The sequence below is a fragment of the Hippocampus zosterae genome, chromosome 11 (genome assembly GCF_025434085.1).
Source record: "Hippocampus zosterae strain Florida chromosome 11, ASM2543408v3, whole genome shotgun sequence".
NCBI lineage: Eukaryota > Metazoa > Chordata > Actinopteri > Syngnathiformes > Syngnathidae > Hippocampus > Hippocampus zosterae.
This window is the reverse complement of record NC_067461.1, coordinates 20,063,363-20,088,925: the sequence shown is the minus strand read 5'-3', so window position 1 is coordinate 20,088,925 and position 25,563 is coordinate 20,063,363. Positions and strand designations below refer to the sequence as shown.

General features: G+C 40.8%; 2 protein-coding genes across 3 annotated transcripts in view; one reads left to right on the top strand and one right to left on the bottom strand.

Annotated features, from left to right (window-relative positions):
• Window positions 1-11,212, bottom strand: part of fancl (FA complementation group L) — a 36,732-nt gene extending 25,520 nt beyond the window's left edge. For both annotated transcript variants that reach the window (XM_052081133.1, XM_052081134.1), the window contains exons 1-5: window positions 10,863-11,212; window positions 9,959-10,017; window positions 9,419-9,479; window positions 8,543-8,599; window positions 7,366-7,463 (exon numbers count right to left, since the gene is read on the bottom strand). In XM_052081133.1, the coding sequence (XP_051937093.1) occupies window positions 7,366-7,463; window positions 8,543-8,599; window positions 9,419-9,479; window positions 9,959-10,017; window positions 10,863-10,949 (362 nt within the window). In that variant the 5' untranslated portion in view covers window positions 10,950-11,212. The remainder of the gene's footprint in view (window positions 1-7,365; window positions 7,464-8,542; window positions 8,600-9,418; window positions 9,480-9,958; window positions 10,018-10,862) is intronic.
• Window positions 1-25,563, top strand: part of LOC127610679 (coiled-coil domain-containing protein 85A-like) — a 467,869-nt gene that overhangs the window by 195,541 nt on the left and 246,765 nt on the right. The window lies entirely within an intron of this gene.

The following is a 25,563-nucleotide window of genomic DNA, read 5'->3' as shown; positions in this document are numbered from 1 at the left end:
CTTTCTCTGTCTGCCTCTTCTCCGTTTCCCTTCCACTGTCCCCTGTAGGATGGTTTTGGATAGCGAGGTATGCCTTGTAACGTGGCCATACCAGGCCATTTTGCGACGTTTTACCGTTGACAGTACGGGGTCCTGTTCTCCAGCGAGAGTGGTGACTAGCTGTCTGACATAGTCATTTGTCCGGTGTTCTCTATAAGATATATGGACCATCCTTCTGTAGCTCTTGTTCTCAAAGGACTGAATCCTGCGTTCCGTGTCTGCTGTGAGTGTCCAACTCTCACAGCCGTATAGTAAGGTGGAGAGTACCAGGGACTTGTACAGCCTGACCTTCACCGTGTAGCTGATGGTATTGCTCCTCCAAATTCTGGCCAGTCTTGTCATGGCTGATGTTGCGATGCCTATTCTTGCTTTAATCTCCTTTGTGGAGCTGCCATCCTCACTCACAAAGGACCCAAGGTATTTGAAGTCCTTAACCACTTCCAGGGTTTGCCTGTTCAATGTGATGCTTGTTGGTGTTGTTTTACTGTGGCTATTGACCAGTATCTTGCTTTTCTCTGCACTTATCTCCATGCCATAAGCCCTCACTACCTCTTCCAGTCTGGTGGTAAGATCCTGGAGTTCAGCTTCGCTTTTTCCCATAAGGTCTATGTCATCAGCGAACCGGAGGTTGCAGATGGGTCTTCCTCCGATGGATATGGAGGTGTGGAACTCTTCAAGGACCTCGTCCATGATGTTTTCCAGAAAGACATTGAATAGGACAGGGGACAGAAGACATCCTTGGCGGACACCGATCGATGTTTTAAAAAGTTCTCCCATAGTGTTGTTAATGAGAACTGCACTACTTGAATTTGTGTAGAGTGATTGGATGACCTGGATGAGATTATTGTTGAAGTCGTTTTATGGTCATCTGAAAATTGGAGGCGGGGAGTAGGGGACAACTTGGAACATGGCTTGACAGGGGGGCTTAGAGGTGACAGCTCATTTTCTCCCCAGCTTGGTTCCTCCCTTAGATTGTATTTGTGCTTGCACATGAAAGACTATAGTCCTGTTTCATGTTTTAATTGCTCATTTAAAAAATAGATTTCAAGAAACAAGTGTTTTCTCACTTGATCGTAGGGTAAAAGTAGCACCTGTCTACTACTGCGGATTAAAAGGGTGACAACAAAGTTGAAATGCAAGCACTTTGAGGGGAATGGCTCATCCTAACTTCGGATGGCTATTGATAAGATTTAAACTACAGTGCAACCCCGCTATGCGACCACCTCATTTAAACGACCACCTTAAAAATACGACCGGTTTTGTACAGTCCCAAATAGAACGCCTATGTATTGTATTGTATTGAAACCCTAGAAATGAGACCACCCCGGAACTCAGAATTGCGACCGCGATATCCGGTCCCGAGGAAGCTATCGCCTCATAATTACGAGCAGGAGTGAAAATGGCAGCAAGCAAGAAGAGAGTTGATTTGACCCTACAACAGAAAATAGAAGTTATTCGAGCCAGTGAGCAGCCAGGATCGAGCCAGCGAACATTAGCTGAGCGGTTAGGATTTGGAAAAACTCAAATCCAAACCCTTTTGAAAAAGAAACGGGAGCTCCTCGACGCATCCAACGGTTGGCTGGATCGTTTCAAACGAAGGCACAACATTGGAGGCGCTAAGCTAACAGGAGAGCGAGCCAGCGTAAATCCTGAGACAGTCCATGCTTGGAAACAGCGGCTACCTCAACTCACAAGAGGGTATGATCCCTGTGACATCTATAATATGGATGAAACAGGCCTTTTCTATCGAGCTCTACCTGATAAATCACTTGTTATCAAGGGTAGTGATTGTGCTGGTGGAAAGAAAGCTAAAGAGCGCTTAACCGTGGTTATGTGTGTAAGTGCCACAGGAGAGATTGAGAAGCCGTTAGTTATTGGCAAGAGTCTGAAGCCTCGCTGTTTCAGAAATATCAACATCAAAAATCTGCCTGTGTTGTGGACAGCAAATCGCAAAGCATGGATGACGAGTGAAATTTTTCACGAATGGCTGACAGCGTTCAATGCAAAGATGCAGAAAAAGAAGAGACGCGTGTTGTTGTTCCTGGACAATGCACCCTGTCACCCAGCTGCTTCGGAATTCTCTAATGTCACGCTGCAGTTTTTACCAGCGAACACTACATCAGTGTTGCAACCACTAGATCTGGGCATCATCCAGAACATGAAGTGCCACTATCGTACGTCTCTCCTTTGTGCTGTACTGTGCCAAATTAAAAAGGGCTCTGCATCAGAAATTTCAAAGGGCATCAACGTTTTAGATGCATGCCATTGGATTCACACTGCAGTCCAGAATGTGAAGGCACACACCATAAAGCGTTGCTTTGAAAAAGCTGGTGTTATTTCAGAAGAGGGCAGCATCTGCAGTGACACTCCCGACGAAGGTGAGAGTCTCACATAGCTTGGTGAGCTCTTGCAAAACACAGTGGACCATCTGCATCTGGAGAGCTCCTTATCCCTCAACGAGTACACCACAGTAGATGAAGAGGCACCAGCTATTGAAGATCTCCAACAGGGATGGGAGAAAGACTTAGTAGAGGAGTATAAAACAGCCAAAACTTCAGCCACCAGAGGAGAAACCGTGCAGTCAGACGATGAGGAGCCAGATGAGCCATGTCCAGCAGAACCGTTGATCAAAAGCTACACGGAAGCAATGAAATGGGCCGCGGAATTGAAGCAGTTTGCTATTGCCAACAGTCTAGACTCCATCCTTTGCAACATTATGTCTGTAGAGTCTGGACTGCAAGAGGCTGCTTTGAAACACAATAGCAAGAAACGACAATCTACTTTGGATAGTTACTTCCTCTAAGAACCATAGTTTGTAGCTGTAGTTTTTTTCTCTTGCCTTATACATACAGTACTGTACATAGACTATTCAAATGCTTAAATTTCTTTTGTGTACAATAAAGTTGCATGTACATTCCATCATTTATTACTCATTGTGTGTACATGACGCTACAGTATATTGTTGCATGTGAGCCACATTACTTCTGCATTATCATTACTGCATGCCACTTCAGAAATCAGACCACCCCGAAAATAAGACCACCTTGAGCAGTACCATAGGTGGTCTTATTTTTGAGGTTGCACTGTACTCTGAATGACACATGCTTATCTATCCGGTGCCTAAACAGTATTCTTATAGATACTTTTTTGTTTAAAAATAAAAATAAAAATCAAATAGCTCACAATGCCTTTTTAAAAAACAATTATTTATAGAAAAAGAAATTATTTGAACAAATCCCTATGATACTTTTCAACATTATATCAACAATTATTTAGTGTAAAAGACATCTTGGAGAGCAAAAAGGCTCGAACATACAGTTGGGCTGCAAAACACACTTTTGTGAGGTCAGGTGCACATTTTCTAAATGTTTGTTAAGCTTGCCTGTTTCTTCCTGAGATTTTAATGATTGAGTGCACGTGTGACAATGTGCATTAAGCAGTGTTGTTGCGACATCATCTCTCCGTCCATCTCCAGTCTCCAGGCACAAACATTCAAACCTAAAATAATAATAACTTTGACATTTGTATCACGGTTGCGTTGGGTGTAAATCGATTAGTCATGCCGAGAGTGGAGCACTCAGCTGCTACATCCGTAAGCAGTTGAGTTAACCCTACATGAATGATTCCAGCTAGCGCTGCGTTCATGTTCATTCGTAAAACCTCACTCCTCAGAGCCTTCAAAGTCACTGACTTGGGGGCCCGTGCTCCCAAGACAGTGACGTGGAGACGCGGTTTCACAAGCCAGTTTGGGCCAGGACAGCGCAGTCACCGCTAAACACATACCGATCCCACACATCAAAACAACATATAAAAATGACATGGTTATATGGCACATACATTTTAAAATAATACTATGAATTATGTTGTAATATCATCACATAGTACTACATTGGCACAGGAAGAAGTCACAGGTGCTTCTCGCGCTTGACAAAGCAGTGGGGCAAGGCTACCTACTTTTGATTGGGAACATGCATCTTGAACAAACATATTAATTTGATTGGTACTGTAGTTTAAATGAGATCAGAGAGGTAAGAAGGTACAATATCACGATCATATAGTGTAAATCAATTGAAAACTAATTTGAGCACATTCTCCAAGACCATGATCAAAATGGTTAAGGGTGAAGCTTAACGATATTAATAACAATAATAATACATTTTATTTGAAAGCGCTTTTCATCACACTCAAATACACTTTACAAGAGCTTAAAACACAGGATAAAAATGTGCATTTAAAAAATATTACACTTTTTGTAAAAATTCAACCCCAGGGCCAGTTTGGTGCCGAGGCTTGGCACCCACCCCTAATTGCAACATATTTAAAAAAAGAATTATGAACTTAACAACAGTAGTTCATTTTAAAATTTGTTAACTGAACTAGTTCATGAGGAAAAGAAACATTTCCATCACTGTTCATTATGTGATGACACTGATCATCACAATGATCCTTGGAGCTAAGGTGCCTGGTGGTCAACTAGGGCATAGAGGTCTGCAACCATAGAAAGCCAGTGACCTCCTATTAATAATTAATGGAGCAGGATATAGACAGGTGGATTGGTGCTGCATGTGCAGTGATGCAGACATGCACTCGCTTTACCGGTGGATCGACCCGCAGGTTGTGACCGAAAGAAGAATGTGGACCTACAGTAATTGGCCAAAATGTGTTTCTCTCACAAGGTGGATACCCCAGAAGAACTGAACCAAGTGGCTCGGGAGAGGGAAGTCTGTGTTTTTCAGGCCCAGCAACCCAGCCTCAGATAAACACAATGGGTGGATAATAATAAAAATTCACAATACAATTTTAAGGCAATTAATTTCAATTCAACTCCTTCTAAAAAAGGTGTAGAATCCTCCATTGACCTATTAATGAAGAGCAGTGACCGAGCTCCATTTGTTTACAGTACCTGTGCAAAAGCTAAACTTGCTTGTTAAGGTTAAGGTTAAGGTTAACTAGCTAAGTGGTTCTTAACCTGTTTGTTTGTTTGTTTGTTTGTTGAACATAAAACATATCTATATATATATTGCGCGTCGTCCCGCATGCGGTCTGTCCTTCCGTCTGTCCCTTTTCAAAACGTACCTACTTCACCGCGCCGCTGCGCGCCGCCACTGCGCGCCGCCACAGCGCGCCGCCACTGCGCCGCTCAGGCAGTGGCTCACTACGATCGCGCGGGCATCTTAGCGAAAAAATGTTGTCTACCCACAAGCATTGCAATGAAATTGTTAGTTATTTAGTAGAAGTAAACATCTCTTTATTTTCGCGATAAGCAATGAAGATGAACAAAAAGTTGAACCAAGCAATAACACTTTTGTTGCACCAACCCACGCCACATATTAATCTTTGAACTACGACAACAGCTAAACTAGCCTAGCCGATGTAATGATGGTCAGCAGACAAGGTTTACGTTTTATGTGAATTTTAATAGCAACGTGGCAGAGTCATCAAACATGCGGTGTGCTCACTCGCAGTCACTTTCTGGAACTCCCCCTTAGAGGCGGGACCTCTCTATCAACTGGAGTATGACGTACAGTACAAACGTTCATAAAACACTTCTCATATAATAATAGCCTATTATATGACGCTAGAAGTCAGACGGACACATTTTTTCTGATAATCAGTGTGTTTTCCGTGTTGCCCAAACATATATTTTTATTCGAGCGAGGGTGGGGTCTAGCTTGTTTCGTCAATCGGCATCGTGTCGCCAGACGCACTTCCTTAGGATACACTGTGCGGGCTTTTGCTGCGTCAACGCCCCCTGCACTGAGTCGACGCCCCCTGGACTAAGTGCCGCAGCTTGGACTGTGTCAAGCAGCAGATGCAGTCTAAATTGCACCAGTGCAATTCGTGTGTCAATTAGCAGCCTGGACTGTGTCAACGCAGCCGATGTGTCAATTAGCAGCCTGGACTATGTCAACGCAGCCGATGTGTCAATTAGCAGCCGGGACTGTGTCAACGCAGCCAATGCAGTCTAAACTGCGCCGGTGCAGTAATGAAGCGGCACATGCACCGACACGTGGTTTGCTCTGTGAGCCCGGCGCATGCATCAATGTCGCTGGACCCATCACTAGTATTTTCCATATTTCTTGTGTGTTACCTTTATTCTGCTCTAATAGTGCATGATAATGATCTCTTTTACTGGTTCTTATAATATTTACTAGTTTATTTTTATAGGTCTGATATTTTTTTTCTGCTTCTTCAGTTCTGAATTTTAAAAACAATTTATATAAATTGTTTTTCTTTTTACATGCGTTTTCTATGTCTTTCGTTATCCATGGCTTACTTGGGTCTTTATACTTTTTGGAGACTTTAGTTCATGGAAAATGTTTATCATATAAGGAGAGTATGGTAGACTGAAATACTTCAAACGCTGTATTTGGGTCTTCGTTTGAGTAGACCTCGGTCCAGTTTTGTTTTTCTAGGTCTTGCTTAAAGGCATCGATGGAACGTTGGGTTCTTAGTCATATTTCTGTTATACGAGTTGTTAATTTAGTTTTTCTATCGAAATAATTATGAAAAACTGCAAAAACAGGTAGGTGGTCACTTATGTCATTAATGAGAAGTCCACTTTCCATTTTATGATCAATCTTATTTATAAATATGTTATCTATTAATGTGGCCGTGTCCACTGTTATTCTGCTAGGTTTCAGGATTACTGGGAAAAAGCTGTTGCTGTACATAGTATTTATGAAGTCAATTTTTTGGTGTCTATTTTTAATAAGTGAATGTTAAAGTCACCACATATTATTCGTGTTTTCTTATCGTTGTAGTAACTGAGCATATCTGTTAGTTTTTATTGAATGTGTCAATACATGTTCCTGGTGTTCGATTGAACCCTAGGGTTTCGGTGAATCGGTCTCAGGGGTTCGAAGGAGCCTCTGCCATGGAGGTTAAGACACACCCGACTTAACATGTCAATTAGTTATGACACGCCTGCCTGGCCATCACTGGCTGCAGATGATCACATGACTGCTTGTCCGATCAGTGCTGCGGGAAATATAGTTCGCTCAGTAGTTATCGTGTGACTGTCGTGATAGTACGTCGTTATGTGCACAATTAACAACTTATACTATGTCTTGAAATCTTATTTACTTTTTTCCCCATTTTTAATAAATGCGTTTTTTTATAATTTGAATTTTTTTTTTTAAATCACATTTTTATTTTTCACAAATGAAGTGTTCGATGAATGTGCATATGAACTGGTTGGGTTCAGTACCTATAACAAGGTTAAGAACCATTGTTCTAGCTTTTTTTAGATTTGACTATTATCTTCTTTGTTAGATAATTTTAAGTTCATTTGCCATGTGCTTAATTTCAAAAGGTGTCACTCACTTGTCCCACCCGAGAGTTTCCATTTCCAAGATGAGTTGGGAGTAGTATTGTGGAGGCGGAATAGAGTAGCACTTAGGAAGTTTTTTTAGGCATATTTCCTACAATGACAGAGACAACAATGGCACCAGATTAGAAAGCACATAACAATTTGTCTCATTGCATAATTCATTCTCAAATAAATCAAACAAAAATACGGTCATGGCTAAATTGAGTAAAATCCATTGCAAACACGTACCCGTGTATAACATGCCACTCCAAAATCACCCTAAAAAAAAAAAATCTAAAATCTTCTGTACTTGTGTATTCTATGGCTCCCTGATATGCAGGCATCCTTTAATACACTGACTCACATTTTTTGAGGAAGTGCCAAATATGTTTTAATGATTTCTGAATAATTTGGGGATGTTTTTTTTTCCAACTGGCTCTAGTTTTAGATATTGATATGTTTGACAATTAATTGATTGGTAATTCATTTGGAGATATCAACAATGCACCTCGTTCACGCTGTAATAAAATTTAAAATCTTGTTGTTTATCGCTAATGTTTCCCAATGTTCAGATTTTTTTTTAAATTGCAGATTTTTTGCTTGATTTTCATGTGAAACGTGATTTGCATATCAAAGGCTCTCTGTTCTAACATGTGTGAAAGGACAGAGACAAGAGAACACTAATGTCAAAAGCACTTTTATTAAAAAAAAAACATTGAAAATCTAAAAAACTAGAGCCAATTTGGAAAAGCCAATGTCATTTTCAGATTGATCCGATTCATCAGCATCAAAATATCATTGAACCATTAAAAGTATCTTCGCACCAAAATGTTTGTTGACCAGTGGCCTCGAGGCCACCCTGACAGTACTGGGCAGCCCCTTTCAGCCAGAGATTGATACACCTTCGCTGCAAGAAGGAGAGGTACTGCCGCTCGTTCCGCCGAACTGTTCTCAGGCTATTAAATAGACGGTCCTGAAACCTGGACTCACCCATTTTTAATGTGCTTATATTTATATGTTATATTAATATTTATAAACACTATTTATTAATTAAACAGAATTTAACGTTCATGTCGGTGCATCTGCGGCTCTAAATCGATGTTCTCAACAGTGTGAGATTCCCATGAACTTTTTCATCAACCAATAATGTCAGCAGAGCATCACTAACCAATTTATCATTGCCCTGCTTACCAAGACAGTTTTCAGTTCCAGAACGAAACCGACAAGATCAGTCGACTGATGTAGCCTCTGCAAGAGAGAGAAGAGACATCCTTGAATGGCAAGATAATAAAGTGACACGATTTTTTTTCCTCAAGCCAGCCATTCAAATCAAACAAATGTTTGTGATTAATGAGGGCTGCCACCCCCTTTAATAATTAATGATAGCTTAAAGGCTGCGAAAATAATGAACTTTGCAGCCTGAGGTGAAATATCAATCTCATGCAAATAACCCTGAGGGACCACATAACAAATAGGGACATTTTCCAGGCGGTGTTAATTAAACAGTGAAAAATATTTTTCTCTGCGTCTGAGTGAAGTGTGCCTGATGGGTGCACAGGAACAATGCCACGTATGACACAGTCAACACAAAAGATGTGAAATGACACAGACAAACACAATCAATCACATATTTTTATCACAATTGTATCTGTAGTGCAGTGTTTCGAAACCACTCTGCGTTAGTGTGCCATGAGAGATAACCGGGTATGCCATGGGAAATGATCCAATATCAGTATATTGCTCAATAACGTATTAGTTCTACAATTGCAAAAAAATGCATCTTTGTCCATCTATCTATGCTATTTCTGTTTAGTGACAGGCAAAACAAGTAGATGCTCATCCACTAGATGGCAGAACTACTAACCTGTTATCACTCATACAACGGAAAGATTTCACATAAAGTATATCGCTGAGTAAACTGACACAAGATTATCATTATTGTTCATTTATAAATGCTTTCCATGACATTTTTGCTTGTAGGTGTGACGTGAGAGTTTTCGAATGCAATATATGTATCTCGGCCCAATAAGGGTTGGGAGATACTGCTGTAGAGTAAGACAATATTACCTGCTTTACAATGTGTTCATAGCCATCTAACAGGTGCTTTAACTTCCAACAGCAATGCAACCTATAAAAAAATAAAATGAAAACAACATGAAACACATTTATAGCTACAGCTAAGGATGAAAAAGATGCAATAGTTAATGTATTGGGCTAATTTTTAGACGTGTTCCTTTCTCTTCATTCATCCATCTATTATCTAATCCGCTATTCCTCACGAGGGTCTCGGGCTGGGTGTGCTGGGCCCTATCGCAGCTGTCTTCAAGCAGTATGCGCAGTACACGGTATTAGTTGCCAGCCAATCTCAGGATATTCCGCGACAGACAACCAATTCACGCTCCCAATCACACCTATGGACAATTTAGAGTGTTCCATTAAGCTACCATGCATGTGGGAAGAAAGTGGAGAACCCAGAGAAAACCCATGCAGTGATGGGGAGAACATGTAAATTACACACAGGAAGTTGTTTGAGTCTATTTACATTTTCTTTTCAATGAAAACCAACATGTTCAATTATATCAACAACGCATCAGTGATCATTTATACTTGGCCTTTTTGAGTTGACGATCTGGTGGTAGATGTATTCTCAGTCTCAGGTCTGTCTCCTGTTTAAAAAAAAATGGAAGCTAAATTACATGGTGAGGTTATAAACAAATAATAACAACATGAATTTACAAACATGTTCACAAAAACAATTTGCATTTGTATGTTGAAACAATGAGCCCTAAAACATGTAGTTTTTATTCAACTTGGTTACGAGAAGTTAGTTTAATTGAATGGGCATTTTTTTGGAAAAATAATCTTTCGTCCTATTTTTAAATATTTATATCGTATCAGTGGGCAGTTAATTGGCCGTTATATAATTGATTGACAAGAGTGAATATTACAACCATGGGAAAATACAAGGTGGGAATCGTTTGAAAAGTTCATGCCGCCAGATTGATGGCCAAAAGAAAGAAGAAAAAAAATCGGTCCATGATGCTGTCAAGATGCCAACGTGCCACATACCAACATTGTTGGCAGAGATTTTAACAATTAGCCTTATTGACTTATTAATGTATGGTTGACTTCAGTATACTGGAAAGAATATAAACAATCCAAAGGTGAACTGGGGATCAAACTTGCAATCTTTACGGGGCAGTCCCACTACCGTATACATAGTACTGTATACCATTTGGGGATAATGTGCATTGTTCGTTAAAAAAAATAAAAATAAAACAAAAAAAGGACCAGAACCAGTGAGAAACATGGCGATAGCATAATAATAGTCAATAATATAGGTGACAGAAAGTGACTGCACGTAAAATGCCCTCAGAATCTAACGGAATCCAAACGTATGAAACGACAAATATTGACGTGCGTTACGATGTGTGAGCCGAGCGAGGATCAAAAATGATTTGGGGTACCTCTGTTCTGTTGTCACCCAAACAACCTGCTGACATCCACGTACCTGGACAGTGATGAACCCATCATAGACCGTTTTCTCCACGTTGAGGGGTAAGAGAATCGGGTTGTCTTTTACCAACATAGACGCCATCAAGCTAATTTCGAAACAACTGTAAAACTTCCACAGACTTCTTTTGCTAACGCTAGCAGTGGCACGAATGCGAATCACCTGCTTTGTCAGTTGCCTGGACTCGACTCTTAAATGACCACTACTTTATCTTTTGTTTTAAAATAAAACAAACTTCACGCGAAACACGGTTATACGACCGTAGCGAGTCATCTTAGAAATGAAGGACGTAACCTCTGTCTCCCGCCATGATCATCTTAAACATGAAAACGTCACGGAGGTGCGTTCAGGAACTCGATGGAAATCTTGCACATTGAATGATTTCGACTTTCACATTGTCCTCAGTACTTTCACGTAAGAAATACACGACATCATCTGTTTTAGCTTTAACCACTTCCTGAAGGAAACATTTAACTTTCTGTGCAAGTTGTTGAACATTGTTTATATAGCTTGCAGGAGCCTATCCTGGCTGTCTTCCGGCAGCAGGCGGGGTACACCCCGAACTGATCGACAGCCAATCGCAGGGCACATACGAACAACCATCCACACTCACAATCAGGCTCACACTTAGGAACAATTTAAAGTGTTCCATTAACCTGCCCCGCATGTTTTTGAAATGCGGGAGGAAACCGGAGAACCCGGAGAAAACCTACACACGCACTGGGAGAACGGGGAGAGGAAATGTGTTTTGACAAGGCACAAAATCCTAATTTTGGTTTGCAAAGTGTGATGAGAAACTATATACTTCGAGTCTTGTTTGTTTGTTTGTTTGTTTGTTTGTTGAACATAAAAAACACACAATTAAACAACAAATTGACAAAAGTGAAGGCAAGCAAAAATTGTAAAAAGGAAAAGAAAAAACAGTCATCATCACAATTCTATGTTCAAAGGAGTCTTGGCCGGTACTACCATCAACCAATGAAACAGGTATTGCTCAGAGCCTTTGGGCTGACTTCAGGTCAGTACCAGCCATGTCACTTTAGCATGCCAAGTATAGAAACGTTCTGTGTTATTATACCCTTAAAAATTAAGATATACTTACATAATGTCAGATCAGTGCAGGAAAAAAATTGAATATAGTTGACAGCTGTTTGTTTTTATGAAAAATATCAGTTCAAAGCTAAAGAATCCATCAAATGTATACATTGTAGCTTAATTTTTATAATTAAGATAATTATTGCATGCATCAAACAATATACTGTACACAATAAGTAATAATGGTTTCACTACAGCATACCTCCACTATGCTTTTTAGCTCATATTCCACCCGGAATGTGTAAAATGAGAATTCAAATGTGTCAATGTACTGTACAAAGCCAGTGAGAGATGTGCTTCAATGCATGCTTGCCACACACAATGAGCCTAGAGAGATTGATGTTTTTGTCATCCACCTGTTTCAAAGCTGCAACAAACAGCCGGCTGATGCAAATAGAAGAACCTAGCTATTCAGCTCACAAACAAAAGAGAGAGAACCTCACAGCCCCTTCTTGCACATCTGTTTTGGAGGAATATATCAGCTGTTGCGGTGCACACTGGGCTCTAATAATCCTGAATGTTGTGTCTGTGATTGGGTAAGTTGCATATTTTTATTTGTATTTATTTTTTGGTCTCTTTAGGGAAATTTGAACAACCAAAGGATTTATTTGAAAGGACGAAATATAGCCGTAGGGGAAGCAGCAGTATATTCCCCTCCCTCTTCCTTCTCAGCGTTTCTCTGTGGCTCACTCTTTGGAAAGAAAATCTACAAGCATGCAGCATGACTGGCTTTCATGGCATTCAGGTGGCAAAAACTGCATCAAAATGTTAGCCAGAGAGGATAGAAGAAGAGAGGCAGATGCATAGAGGCGGTGAGATCTCTGTTGTCGTCTGTCTTGGTCTGCTTCTCCTTCTCTGCCTCGAAGTCTGACTGCTCTCACATCCTCTGTCTCCACTGCTGGGCTCCGTCGACGTGAGGGATGATCTATGGTGCTTTGTTTATCACTGGCCATGGTCACTTCTCTGGAATGCAATTGGCTGGAACTACACCGTGTGGGTCCTGCACCCTTCGTCTCTCTCTCTCTCTCTCTCTCTCTCTCTCTCTCTCTCTCTCTCTCTCTCTCTCTCTCTCTCTCTCTCTCTCTCTCTCTCTCTCTCTCTCTGTCTCTCTCTCTCTCTCTCCCCCCCCCCCTTCTCATCTCCCTGTTTCGCTGGCTTTTGAAAAGAACTGGGGTGTCCGAAAAGTCTTTATCCCTCGCAGTCCTTTTTTTGTCATGGTGTTTTGCATGAGAATGTTAATGGCACGTGTTGTTCCCAGGACTGTTGATCGATTGTTTAGATAGATTTGAATATATTTAATAATTTGTGCATACACAATGATGTATTCCCTTATTCTTGTTTTGCTGCAAAATTTTGAGTTGGCATCCTCGTCTTTTGACAGTAATAGTGTTTTTACAACCAAAAACTTAAGATGATGAAATTAGTGTTTCCACATTTTTAACCATATTGACGTAAATGGACAACCTGATGCACACTTTGTGGAGGAAATTTGCTATCTAAATAAAGCTACCTTGCTTTGCCTTACAGAATGATATTGTTTGAGTAAGACACATTTATTATATTGTAATGTTTCCGTCAAACACCTCAGATTGTAGAACTCTCTCTCTCTCTCTCTCTCTCTCTCTCTCTCTCTCTTTTCTGTTTCCAAAATTAGCGTGAATTCGGGATCAAATCAAACTCAAACGCAAATTCTGTTTTCACCCACTTCTTGTCTATTACCCACTATTTGAACTTTACCTTCATCAAAAGTTGAACTCCCTATTAAATGCACTGGTCGCCTGGTGGAACACATTAGGAACTCTGTCCATGCTTCGCTGTTGATATATGCAAATTGAGTGAAGCAGCCATCAAGTGTTTCGAAGAACGTTTAGCTGTGTGTCCATGTATGTGTGTGTGTGTGTGTGTGTGTGTTTGAGTGCGTGTTTATTTATGCGTTAGTGTGCATGTATATGTGTGTTTCTAGATAAGTGGGAGGACAGTGTGTGAGGTTTTAGCTATGGATTACAGGTCTCAGAAAGGTTTCTATCCAGACTGCTGACTGACAAGAGTTGATGGGATTACAGGCAGCATGTGTCTGCCCAAGCCACCCACACCTCTTCCAATCGGTGACCGGGCGCCCTAGATGGAAAGTTGCTTTTGGTTTGTGTGTGTTTTGGTGTGAATTGGCTTTACACTACAAATAAAATTTTGAAAGTAACACCAGCTGTATGACATATTAAACATATAATTTTTACAAAATCATCATACAAAATCAGAAATAGGGATACAGTACATTGGAGACGGTTTCTATTGCCCAAATTACAATTTGAATTCAATCGACGCCATTGGTCTACTTAATGCAATCTGAGGCATTTATACATTTTGTAGGGCTAGAAGGAAGCTTGTACCTTCCCAGATTGTTCAATTCTCATTAAATTTACTATGGGAGAGTGTGACGGATGGATGATCATGTGTGATCATTCTGTTATTCTGAAACATTTGGAATGTTGAGTGTTGATTGGGAAAAAAAAGAAATCTGTTAAAGCAAACCAAAAATTTTTTTTACTTCCTCAGTGATTAATTCATTCCAGGTTGTAAAACTACTGTAAACGCTTACCTTTTTGTGGTCATAATTAGGCATGTCATGGTCCGATCATGTGGTTGGAAATCAGGACCGATCACGGGGTTTTTCAGCTGATTGCGGATACGGGGCAGAAAGTTCGTTTTTCTTCATATTTTGGCATTTCATAGGTCACAAAGTGACCAAATAATCCTAAAATATACGTACCTGGTCAAATGGAGCAGCCACATCTAAATTTTGTAAAACACAATGTTACATTTAATTTTTATGAGGGTGGGGGGAGGCAGGGGCGGTCAGATTGAGAGTAAGATCCACATGCATGCACAATGCTTTCCATCCACGGTGCAGCAAAACATAGATTTTTTGAGTAAAAAGGTGACAAAAAAAACCCAAAGTGAAAATTGGGTAAACCAAAATAATCTGCTTTCTCTGACATATGGTCGCCTCACTAAACGGCATAATGTTTGAGAGAGCGACAGATAGGTTAGAAATTGTCACATATCCAAACAACATAATTTCAAAGAGAAATTTAAGAAATGTAAATTATTTGGTTAGAAGCAAGCTTGTTCCCCATTGGTTGCAATTAACGAGGTCATAAATCAAAAGTGTGTTTTTTTTAGTTGAGAGAAGGCAAGCGGGTACCCACCGACTACTTAGCTGCGTCCACTTGTCGTTCGAGCCTGCGCACGCTAATAAATAACAATGTAATGTATTTTTTATCATTAGATAAATCAAATGCAACAGAGGAATCAATCATTCTATGTTAATGCTTATACGTGCAGGCCATTCCATAAATTGGTGCCATTTGCATCCCCAGGAAATAAAATGTATAGATGCACAAAACAATGACATGAACCATTCATTCTAATAATCTAAATGTCTTGGCGATACTGTATTTGCTAATTTTATGCTAAAAACCCATGAAGAGTTTCAGTACAAAAGCAATGACATAAAATAAATGATGCCTAATATTGACCAATACACATTTTGCGTTGATCAATGCATGTATGTGTATCATCAAATTCGAAGCTAAAGAACAAGAAAAAAGATAACTTGAGTTTATTTCAAGAGTGTTACAAAAAGGAATTAGCAATCTCAATTTCTATACTAATTTGAGACCTTTTGTATGCGTGCTCTTTATTTTAATGCATGCTGTGGTATCAGATATGGACAGATCCTTAAAACCAATACTCATGTGCCAAAAAAGTGTGCTCGGGAAATCCCTCGTCATCATAATCTCAGTTTAAAATTCCCAGGGTCACATTATTTGGTTACTTGGGGCCAGTGGGGAAAGAAAATATGTTTTAAAACATTTTAAGCATGACTTAGAAGGACACGTTACAGGGCCTACCGCAAGTATTCTTGTCTGATTATATTGACATACCGAGTTAATTTCTTTAATCATCTCAGATTTTAAGAGAGTAGGACAAGCATACAACACAAGTACACTTGAATGTGCGTGAAGTGAGCTTGTCGGGTACCTGGAAATGACCATATACTTGTTATTGTTCCCTCGTGCTTTATTAGCAAATGGTGGCATCATCTGTTTTGGACAATGACAAAATAATATCAGCCGGGTAAATCTATTAAGTGAATCGAGAGCACATGCCTTCCACAATCTGTCTATGACTCCTCCTTCACGTCCCTTTTGTTTTCTGTTTCTCCGCATGCCATTGGTTAGCTTGCTTATCACATTGGCTCTGTTGTTGGATATGCTCCTTGAAAATGTGTGCGATTCCACGACGTAATTGCCGTCTGAATCTAACATTGGTTTGAAATAATATACAAGTTTTGGGGTAGGCGGTGAAATAGCATGCTGTGATTCTCCATCTGTGCAATATTGAAATGGGCCGTCCTCCTTTACCATGCTGGCCCAGAATAAGCTTCACCTTAAAGGATCAATTCTTTTATTATTGAAGTCAATCTCTGCAGTGCAGGATAATACATTCTACATTGATCCTCTTCACAACCCCCCCGCCCCCCAAAAAAAAAGCCCTTTATTGCCATTCCTTCCAGCGAGGCTCACATTTAAAAATATATGTGCCACAGAAAAAAGATTTTACAAAGTGACTGGAGGACAAATAAGCCATATAAAACTAGGTATTCATATTTTAAAGGGAAGGAAAGAAGGCAGACAATAAGGATTCACATTTGCCAGCAGGCGTTTTGAATATCATTACCAGCTTTGTGGGGAGAAATTGAAATCCTAAGCATAAATAAAGTACCTGGTAATTAAAAACTGTGTCGCAGCACCAAAGCTTTGATTCTTGACTCCAGAAAGTCTGTGCGTGAATCTACCTACACACGCATATTACAGTCATCGCAGCAATGGCGTCTGACACAAAGCAAAGGGTGCTTGATTTTATGTTTAGGACAGACTTCACTCACAAGGTATCTTTTTTTTTTATGTAATGTGTGTCACGTTGTTCTTGTCATGTGCCAACAATGTCGGGGCAGACTTCTCTGTATTTCCATTTAATAGTCATTTAGCACGTTTCAGATGAGATAGAATTGTGCTATTTATCTTTCCAATCACATACGGCGATCATGTTTCAACAAAATGGGCTGTCTGGTTCTGAGTCGTTTGCGGTCTGCAAAGCAGCCACAAACAGCTTGACATGGCTGTATCCCATTCAAACCCTGAAGCATGAGTTCCAGACTGTTATTGAACAAATTTGTGCCAGCAGTTGAGGACTTTAATGATCTGGACGCACTGGGGTCTAGTGCTTCACGCCTACAGGCTAGCTACTCGATGCCCAATCAATTGCTTTTTATTAAAATTGTTTGCAAGGCAACACAAATCCATATTGTTTTGCCTCAGACTCGGGCACCCATGTGAAATATGTTGGTCATATTTTTATATATGTTTTTTCCAAATGAATGAAGACAATGATTGTTGGATATGGATGAGAATCAAATAGAGGGGCAGCGATTTGGCATTATTGGAATATCCATTTCAGTATTGATTTTCATAAGAGATGCATCGGTGATGATCTTGTTTTGGCTTCCCTCAACGGGGCTGAATTACACAGCATATTATCCCTGGTATTAAGGCAAAATTAATAACACAAGTAATTATAATACTTATGTCTAATGATATGCTGTGAGGGCCCTATTGATTCCGTCGAGATGCATCTCGTGGAAAAAGCTTGGAGTGTTGCCTGACGACAGGCGCTGCCAGCGAGCTCAGCCCTGGAGTGGCTGCATGTAAAATAAGATCAACTGCCGAATACAAGCCTCAATCTCCATTGAATGTCATTTTATACTTTAAATACAATCTGTGGTCAGTGATTAATCTCTGTTATCTGTTTGCAGCCCTCTCAGGCTACTGGCTGATGTGCTTTGCCGCACAACATCATTTTGACTCCATTTGTCTGATGATGAAATAAGAAATAATGGAGATTTTAAATCAATTCTGCTGTAAAATCTTCACCCAAACAATGACAAAATTAGACCTTCCAGACTTTCCCACATTTCATTTCAGTCCCATCATGGGTGTTAGTGATACCTTGTGTTTAAAACATAACATGCTGAAAACTTTATGTATAATAAATTGTGTAATACTGTAAAATGTGTGGACAGGTTTAATGAATGCCAGGCACTCTTGTGAATTGTGAATCTTTTGTCCTGCACCTCAAAAAATGGTGACATGGTCTTTTCTACTCTGATTGTCTTTTATCATCTTAGCTTGTTGTGTTAGCGCTGTTATACTGTCTGTAGTACTACACTTGATTTCTGTACTGGGTTGGATATATGCATGGATATATACATTCGGAGTGGAAAAAGTTTTTCAAGAATTTACTACACCAGCTTGTCTTTTTTTCTGTCCAGAAATTCATCTTACCGGTAATTATCATTCCAGTTCATCAAATGTCTTCAGTGTCACTGCGGTTGAGAATGGATGTGCTGCTACCTTTGAGGTGAGAGGACAGTGAGGTGCAGTAGCAAATACCAGCCAAAAGAGGGCAACATGATGTCAGTTTTGTCCTCCCCCCACGCCCTCCTCACCCTCCACCCCCACCCCAACTCACCCACCGCACCTCAAAAGTCCTTCCACAAAGCAGTGCAAACTCAAGGAGGAACCGGGTGAGGGGAGAAAGAATGTGGCGGGGGGTTGTAGGTGCTGGGTTAAACGTGTAAGTAACAATAATTTACATTTACGCCTGGAACGGCTTCCCTGCGCTGTCAGTCAGCAGTTCAAAGCTCCCCTTCATTCTCTTGGCAACAAAGCGGGTCGTCTTGTCACATAGGCACCAGGTAGCAAAGCAGCGGATGAAGTTCTTCACAGTCAAGGTTTCATTATAGAACACCTTGCCTCAGTGTGGTGACCCGCTTCAAAAATAAAAGTGTGATGAGAGAAATTAAACATAATATGCTCGCCGTCTTGAAGTCAAAGCCCTCATCATCTCGCAGAAGTGGTGGTTCTCCACACCCGAAAGTGACTTTGGGCCTCAGACAAGGTCGTTCGCATACAAAAGCTTGTGGCGCCTTTTGATAACTTTAGAGGTGTCAGATTTGCATCTGTGCTCTCACTCAAAAACCATTTCCCATTCGACCATTCTCATGAGTTGACTTGATGGTCAGAGCTTTTGTGCTTTATCGAAAAAAGGCACAAAATAGCAGTAATAGATCAGACGAAACGACACCTTTTGCCATTGCTTGTATTTTCGGCTGTAAAAATCTCACAGCCCATTTGTTCTCTGATGTGACAGCATTGATGATATGATGACAGATGTCTTACCAGCCCACCCCTCGGTGCCAACAACCACCACCCACCCAATATCATCTCCCCTCTTATTCCACACACACACACACAGAGGCGCACAATGAAGCGCAATGCCCGGTTCGGCTGCGAGTCGACTGCAGAGCACATCTGCATTACTCTACTCAGTGGACCCCAAACCCCTCCTTTCCCAACCCCTTGGATGCCTTTCCCCAGTCCTCCCGTGAGGAAAGAGACTGATAGTCCTCTTTGGCACAGCACTGCCTCTTTGTTCTCAGCCCGGACGGCTATAAAAAGTCATTGAGGCAGGGTCAGCTGTATTTCACTCACTGGCCAGCAGAGGACGGCATGTCATGCACGGCATCACAGAGCTTGTGGCAGAGGAGAGAGAAAGCCTCTGTGGCAACGTTTATTCTTCATATTGACACCAGCTGTGCATAACTTACACGAGTATTTGTTAGCTGTTATTAATAGAAACAAGCCCTAATTGCATGTATCCTAATTGGTTTCACATGCAGTACCAGTGTAGCAGTACTCACGGCAATGCATAATACTGTAAGCGCTGCTGGTAATACCATTTAATTACACTGGACATGCACCTTAATAGGCCTTCAAAAAGAAATTACATGCATATTTCCACTCAGCTGCATGCGGGATTTTAGGGCTGCACGGGCTATTCAAACAATAAATTGCGTGATTGACAGGGGATGAATCTGTGACCATTTTGAGAAGCAATGCTACGCGGATTGATGAACATTCACTTTTCATTTCGGGATCAAATGTAACTGTGGCCTACTTATTAATTAACATATTTTTCCTTAACTGTCACTCTCCGCTTGTCTGAAATTGTGAGCTTTATTCAATATTCATTTATCCTTTGTTAATGATATAAGATAATTAGTCACACCCTTAGAGATAGTCAACATCTGGTTGAGTGATTCCATTCAATTTGTTTCGTAAAAGGAACAATCCCCTCCCCCCGAAACAACTATTCTTGGTTATACTGGCTTGATGCTAACCTGTACCTTTGACCTCCCCACATGTCTCATGAACACACACACACACACACTCACCTGAACTCTGTATCTTTCACTACCACATTTTTCATCCCACGCATGCAGACAACATCAGGTGAATTTAGACACAGTATGTCAAACTAACTCTTATCAAACAAACACTTGAAACAAAACTGTCTTTACAAGTACATACTCTACTTTCTTTGTATTCTTTGTGATACTCCATCTCGGCTAATGGTTATTCGGTGCTGACTTCTGCTGAATTTGTCATTTTGCTTCTTGTAAGATGGAAATGTGTGTGTGCATATTTATCATTATTGCCCCCCCGTCTCCCCGCCTCCCAAACCCATGCCAGGTTTTTGTAGAACATTTAGCTAATTGATTATCACATGCCTTGGCCTTATCAGCAAACCGTTATTTTGTAAATGAATATTCAAGAGAGATTTTTCCTCTCATTGCCTTTGTACTCCATTATTTGTGGACAAAATATGCAAACAGTGAGAAAGGCAGCTTGCTTTTCTGCTTCACTGCCTAATTACATTTTGTGCTTGCACCTATACACAGACGCGACGTGTATTCATAGCGGAGGAGAATGAATTCACACACTCCCCCGACTGCAATCGTATGCCAGGCATCTGCTTATGAAGTGTCGCTTTCTTCCAGGATGGTACTGCAACTAACACCCCCCCCCCCCACCACACACACACACACACACACACACACACACACACACACATACACACTCACACACACACACACTCACACACCCGCCCCCACACATCCCACCACACTCCAGCACAAACGGAATAAGAAAGATCAAGCTTGGGAAAAGGACAGAAAGAAGCTTAATCGTTCCTGTCTTTTTCAGACCACCCCTCTCCCCGTCCCTGCTTGCCCCCCCCCTTCACTTTTCTCCAAAATCCATGGATCATTGTGTGATCAATTTGACTTGTTTATGTTTATGCTGCCGCCATATTTGTGAGAAGCCTTGTCACAAGAGAGGAAATATATGGCAGCCTCAAAAGGAGAAAGAGAAGTGAGTGAGGGAGGAGAGGAGAGGAGGGGTGGTGTCTGACAGGTGGAGTAGGTGGTGCGGTGGGATCGTGGAAGGTGGAATGGGATGACAGTGACATACCGAAAACAAGAGGGGGGACAGAGAAGAGGGATTGGTAGAATTGTTCGTATATTTTTTTTAATCAGTGTCGTTCCATTTCATCAGATAAGTAGGTACCTTTTGAGGTTGGTAGTATATTCTGGTGCCTACCGCTTATACTTTCAAAAGACTGCCAAATAAATACCACTACATGTGTCAAACCACAGCCCGTTCGCCTGCCTAGTTAGGTGTTCACAGCTAATCATGCCTGGCAGAACATTCTGCTTTAATTTTGGGCGTAATGGCGATGAGAGGGGCAAAATGATACGAAAAAAGAGTGGAGGAGAGTGGAAGCAAGAGATGAGGGGAATGAAACAAGGTAAAAAAAAGACAGGAGAGAGAAGCTGGGAAGGTGATTAGTTGTACTGGCGGATCTTGGCGGTGGAGGAGGTTGGAACACTAATCCTTGCTTTGGTTGGAGACATTTTCACGCAGTAGGTCCCTTCTTTCCGCCCCCTCTCAATTTTAAGCCCCGTGTCAAGCTCAAGCCCTTCTTTTCCAGTGCTCACTTGCTCTCATTTCCTCTGCCTTCTGGCAAGCCCTGCTATTTATAAAAAAAAATCATTTTTCTTTTCCTCTCCCTCTCTTTTCTCCTTTAATTCTTTCCTGGCGTGTCTGATTTTCTGCCCTGCTTAGAGAAGGTGCCTAGATGAGTGGCAGTCAGCCAGGGATCGGTTCCTTTCTTGCGCTTCCTCCTTCTCCTCCTCTTTCTCTTGCTCCTCATATGTGGCCACATGCTGCAAGCACCCAAACGCTTTACGTATCAGATTTACATTGTAAAACAGTAGCGGCTGTTGTATATTGATGACGAGCTCACATTAGAATCATTTCTGTTGTTTTCCATAACCAGTGTGCTGGAGTGATGTGAATTGGCCCTATGCCCAGGCAATAAGCCCTAGATGTTGTAGTGTGACATCATTTATCCACTGCATTATTTGATTGTTTTGGCTGGTTTTGAACTTGATGGATGTCGTTGTTGTCTCTGAAAATGACGAACGTCCACTTCTTCAGCTTACTCCTTTCTGCTCAAATAATAAAAATATATGTATTTAGCTCTATGGCTCTATCGTTGCTTGTGAAAGCATATCAAATACTGCTTTAAATCTATATATTGTGAAATGTTTATTACAGCTAAGTACCACATAACGAAGCTTTAGACAGATACGCTGCCAATAAAGAAAACTGCATTTTTTGCATTTACATTCATGCCAACCACTCCAGGGCCTGTCAATGCTTAAGGCCAAATTTCATCCAAACGGCCATTGATTTGCTCGTCCTTTGGCTTTTCCCTGGTTTGGGAAATGAATCATGGCTTTTTTTATTTTTTATTTTTTGCTGTTCTCACTCTTGGCATCATTTCTTGAATCCATACACTTATCGTTTTCCATAAATAACAGAGCACAACCCAACTTGGAATGGTATGTAGTGCAGGATGCTTTTGTTCTCAAAATGACAGCAAAGGCCAGAGGTGCCTCACCCGAACACACTCTCACACACGCGTGCACACACACACACACTAACAACCACACACACATTTATGCAGGCACAAGTTCAAGTTTGCCAGTATATTCACAGATGTAAGAGAAAAACAAATAAACTATACTCCCTCATAAAGTAATAAAGTTTAAGATACACATGTCTTATTCCGCACTAACCTTTACTCTCCTCTTTATTTCCCTGCTCCTTTTTCTCCACTCTTCCGCGGCAACAGAAGGCACAATTAATTTCCCTGTGACCTTATGAATGGCCCAAACAGTATCGGGTCAAATTCCAATGTTCATTAGACTTTCGTTTTATTTCACTATTGTGGATATATGCAACTGGATAATGAGCACCCACAGGGAATGCGAGTATAGATTTTTATTTTATGATGCTTGGGAGGGAAAAAAAAGTTGTAATTAAAGAAAGAGAAACGTCCACCTGCTTAGATTGTAGCTTAAGTGTGAAAAAGAAGTGCGTTGATTGGAGATGGGCTAACATATGCAACATATGGTGCTCATCTGATGTAGTAGGTTGTCTTTTAATGACCTGTATGTCTTTTTGTGTACGTGATCTCATTTAAATGCTGACGCACGCATATAATGAAGACCATATACACAAAGTTACAATAAAAAAATTAAAACAATCTCATTACCTGCAGGGCTTTGAAGCGGGTTTGGCAGCAGGATTTTAGTGTTTCACTTTGTAATCTCTTTAAAATGGAATTTGCCGCAATATATAAACCACAAATTTAAATTACAACGCAGATTTTTCAGGCAGGGAAGGAGTGCCACCTGCATAATCTGTAGCCTTGGTTTATAACGGCGATGCACTCAAGGGCAATTTTTCCAGGTGTGGTTCATGGACGTAAACGGTGTGCGCATCATAACGATGCCAGTTAGCCAATTCATGCTTTATGTTTACCTTTAAATAACCTTCGTCATCCATCAAACCCGTGACCAACAGCTGCAACAGAGCAGTGTCAAAACTCTGAGTGAAATACAGTTCACTCCATGTTTTGTTGTAGTGTTAAAAGAAAGCAGATTGGACATTTGGGTAACCCACCACATACATACCTTTTAGGCATGCAGAGCTGCTTTTTAATCTCTGGCAAATATAATTCCTTTTTAAAACTTTACGGACTGAACAATTGGGAGAAAAGCATGTTTTAGGTAATAACCTAGCCATATCTTCTGTTTTCCTACCTCCAATTTGGAATGTTAAAACTCCTTTTCACATTGCCAAATATTTTGACAATAAAGTGACTAATTGGCGCAATTGGAAAACAGAAATAGTTTTGCTATTTTTTTAAATCTCTGTTCTGTGATATCAATGGGCATGTATGTGTGTTACGATTTTTTTTAAACCTGGAAATGTACTAAAATGCATACTTTAAATATAGCTATGATGCATCCACATAAATATATTACCTGACTTTTCTGGGATTTTTCTTGGGCTATTTCATCTGTTGCAGTATGAGTCAAGTTATCACAACACACATTTGTATATTCAACCCATAAAATTAGGAGGAGTGTTATTTTCTACAATTGTATATTTAACCAGGATGCTTCAATGTTAGCAGATACCATACCAAATGGCGGGTGGGGGGGGGTGGGGGGCTAACAGCTGCAAATCGATTCTCATCATGCACCCCAAATGATACGTTCAAATAAATGACTCCTTTTTAAACGTCACAACACTAATATGTGATATCATGGGTGTTGATATCTAAATTACTTTCATTGCTAAGTAAATCAAGATGAAGGCGCTAGGTAAAAGAGCCCAAAGGGCGCAACACAAGGTTAAAACTGCATGAAAAGTCGGAGCTCTGCTTTTAGTGCTCATCCAAAGTATTTTAATAGAGTCGAATTTCAAAGTTTTTCTGATTGCAGTATTTTCTGTTTCTGGTGTCATACAATGGAACAAGTATAAAATACTGAATGAAACGTGGCCAAGTAAGAACGCTGTTACCCGTTGCTATCTCGAAGCCATCATCATGGTCACTGCAGCTCTACTGAAACCAGGGACGCATTTCATCTGGAGAGCACACGGACTAAGGTGATGGTACAGCCGCTAAAGCTCTCCGTCAAACAACAGAGGAGACAGAGTGAGGGAGAAAAACCTCACACTCGATACATGACAGCAACACTCTTGAACTGCAAGGCGCAAGTTTGGGCGCTTCTTTGGAGAAAATACACCTTTACTTGGTAAAGAGAGCAACAAAGTCGTGCGGTCAGAGGAGGCAGGTGAGGAAGAGCCGCACCTCTGAATGCGCATTGCATTGCGCAGTCATCACAAACTGGGTTGATACATGCATCTGGCACGTGCTGCTTGCCGTACATCTGCACGTCGCCAATATAACGTTTGCAGATACATTTATTGGACCTGTTTTCCTAAGTCTGGCTAATGTTTTTAAACCATTAAATTTAATGTTTTTTAGTGACATATTTAGATGTGCTGATGGGAAATAAAACCGGAGTGAAAAGGCACAGGTTGCGGCAGATCGTTCTCTGCCGCAATTAAGAGGGCGTACGTGAGCAAACAGGTACGATGTGATGTTCTTCTGCGCAGAGGCGCCAGGCGAGTCAAGTGCGATCGTTTTTTAAATTTGCTACGCCGGACTGCCAACATGGAAGAAAAGGATTATATATCGAAGCTTAAAAACTTCTCAA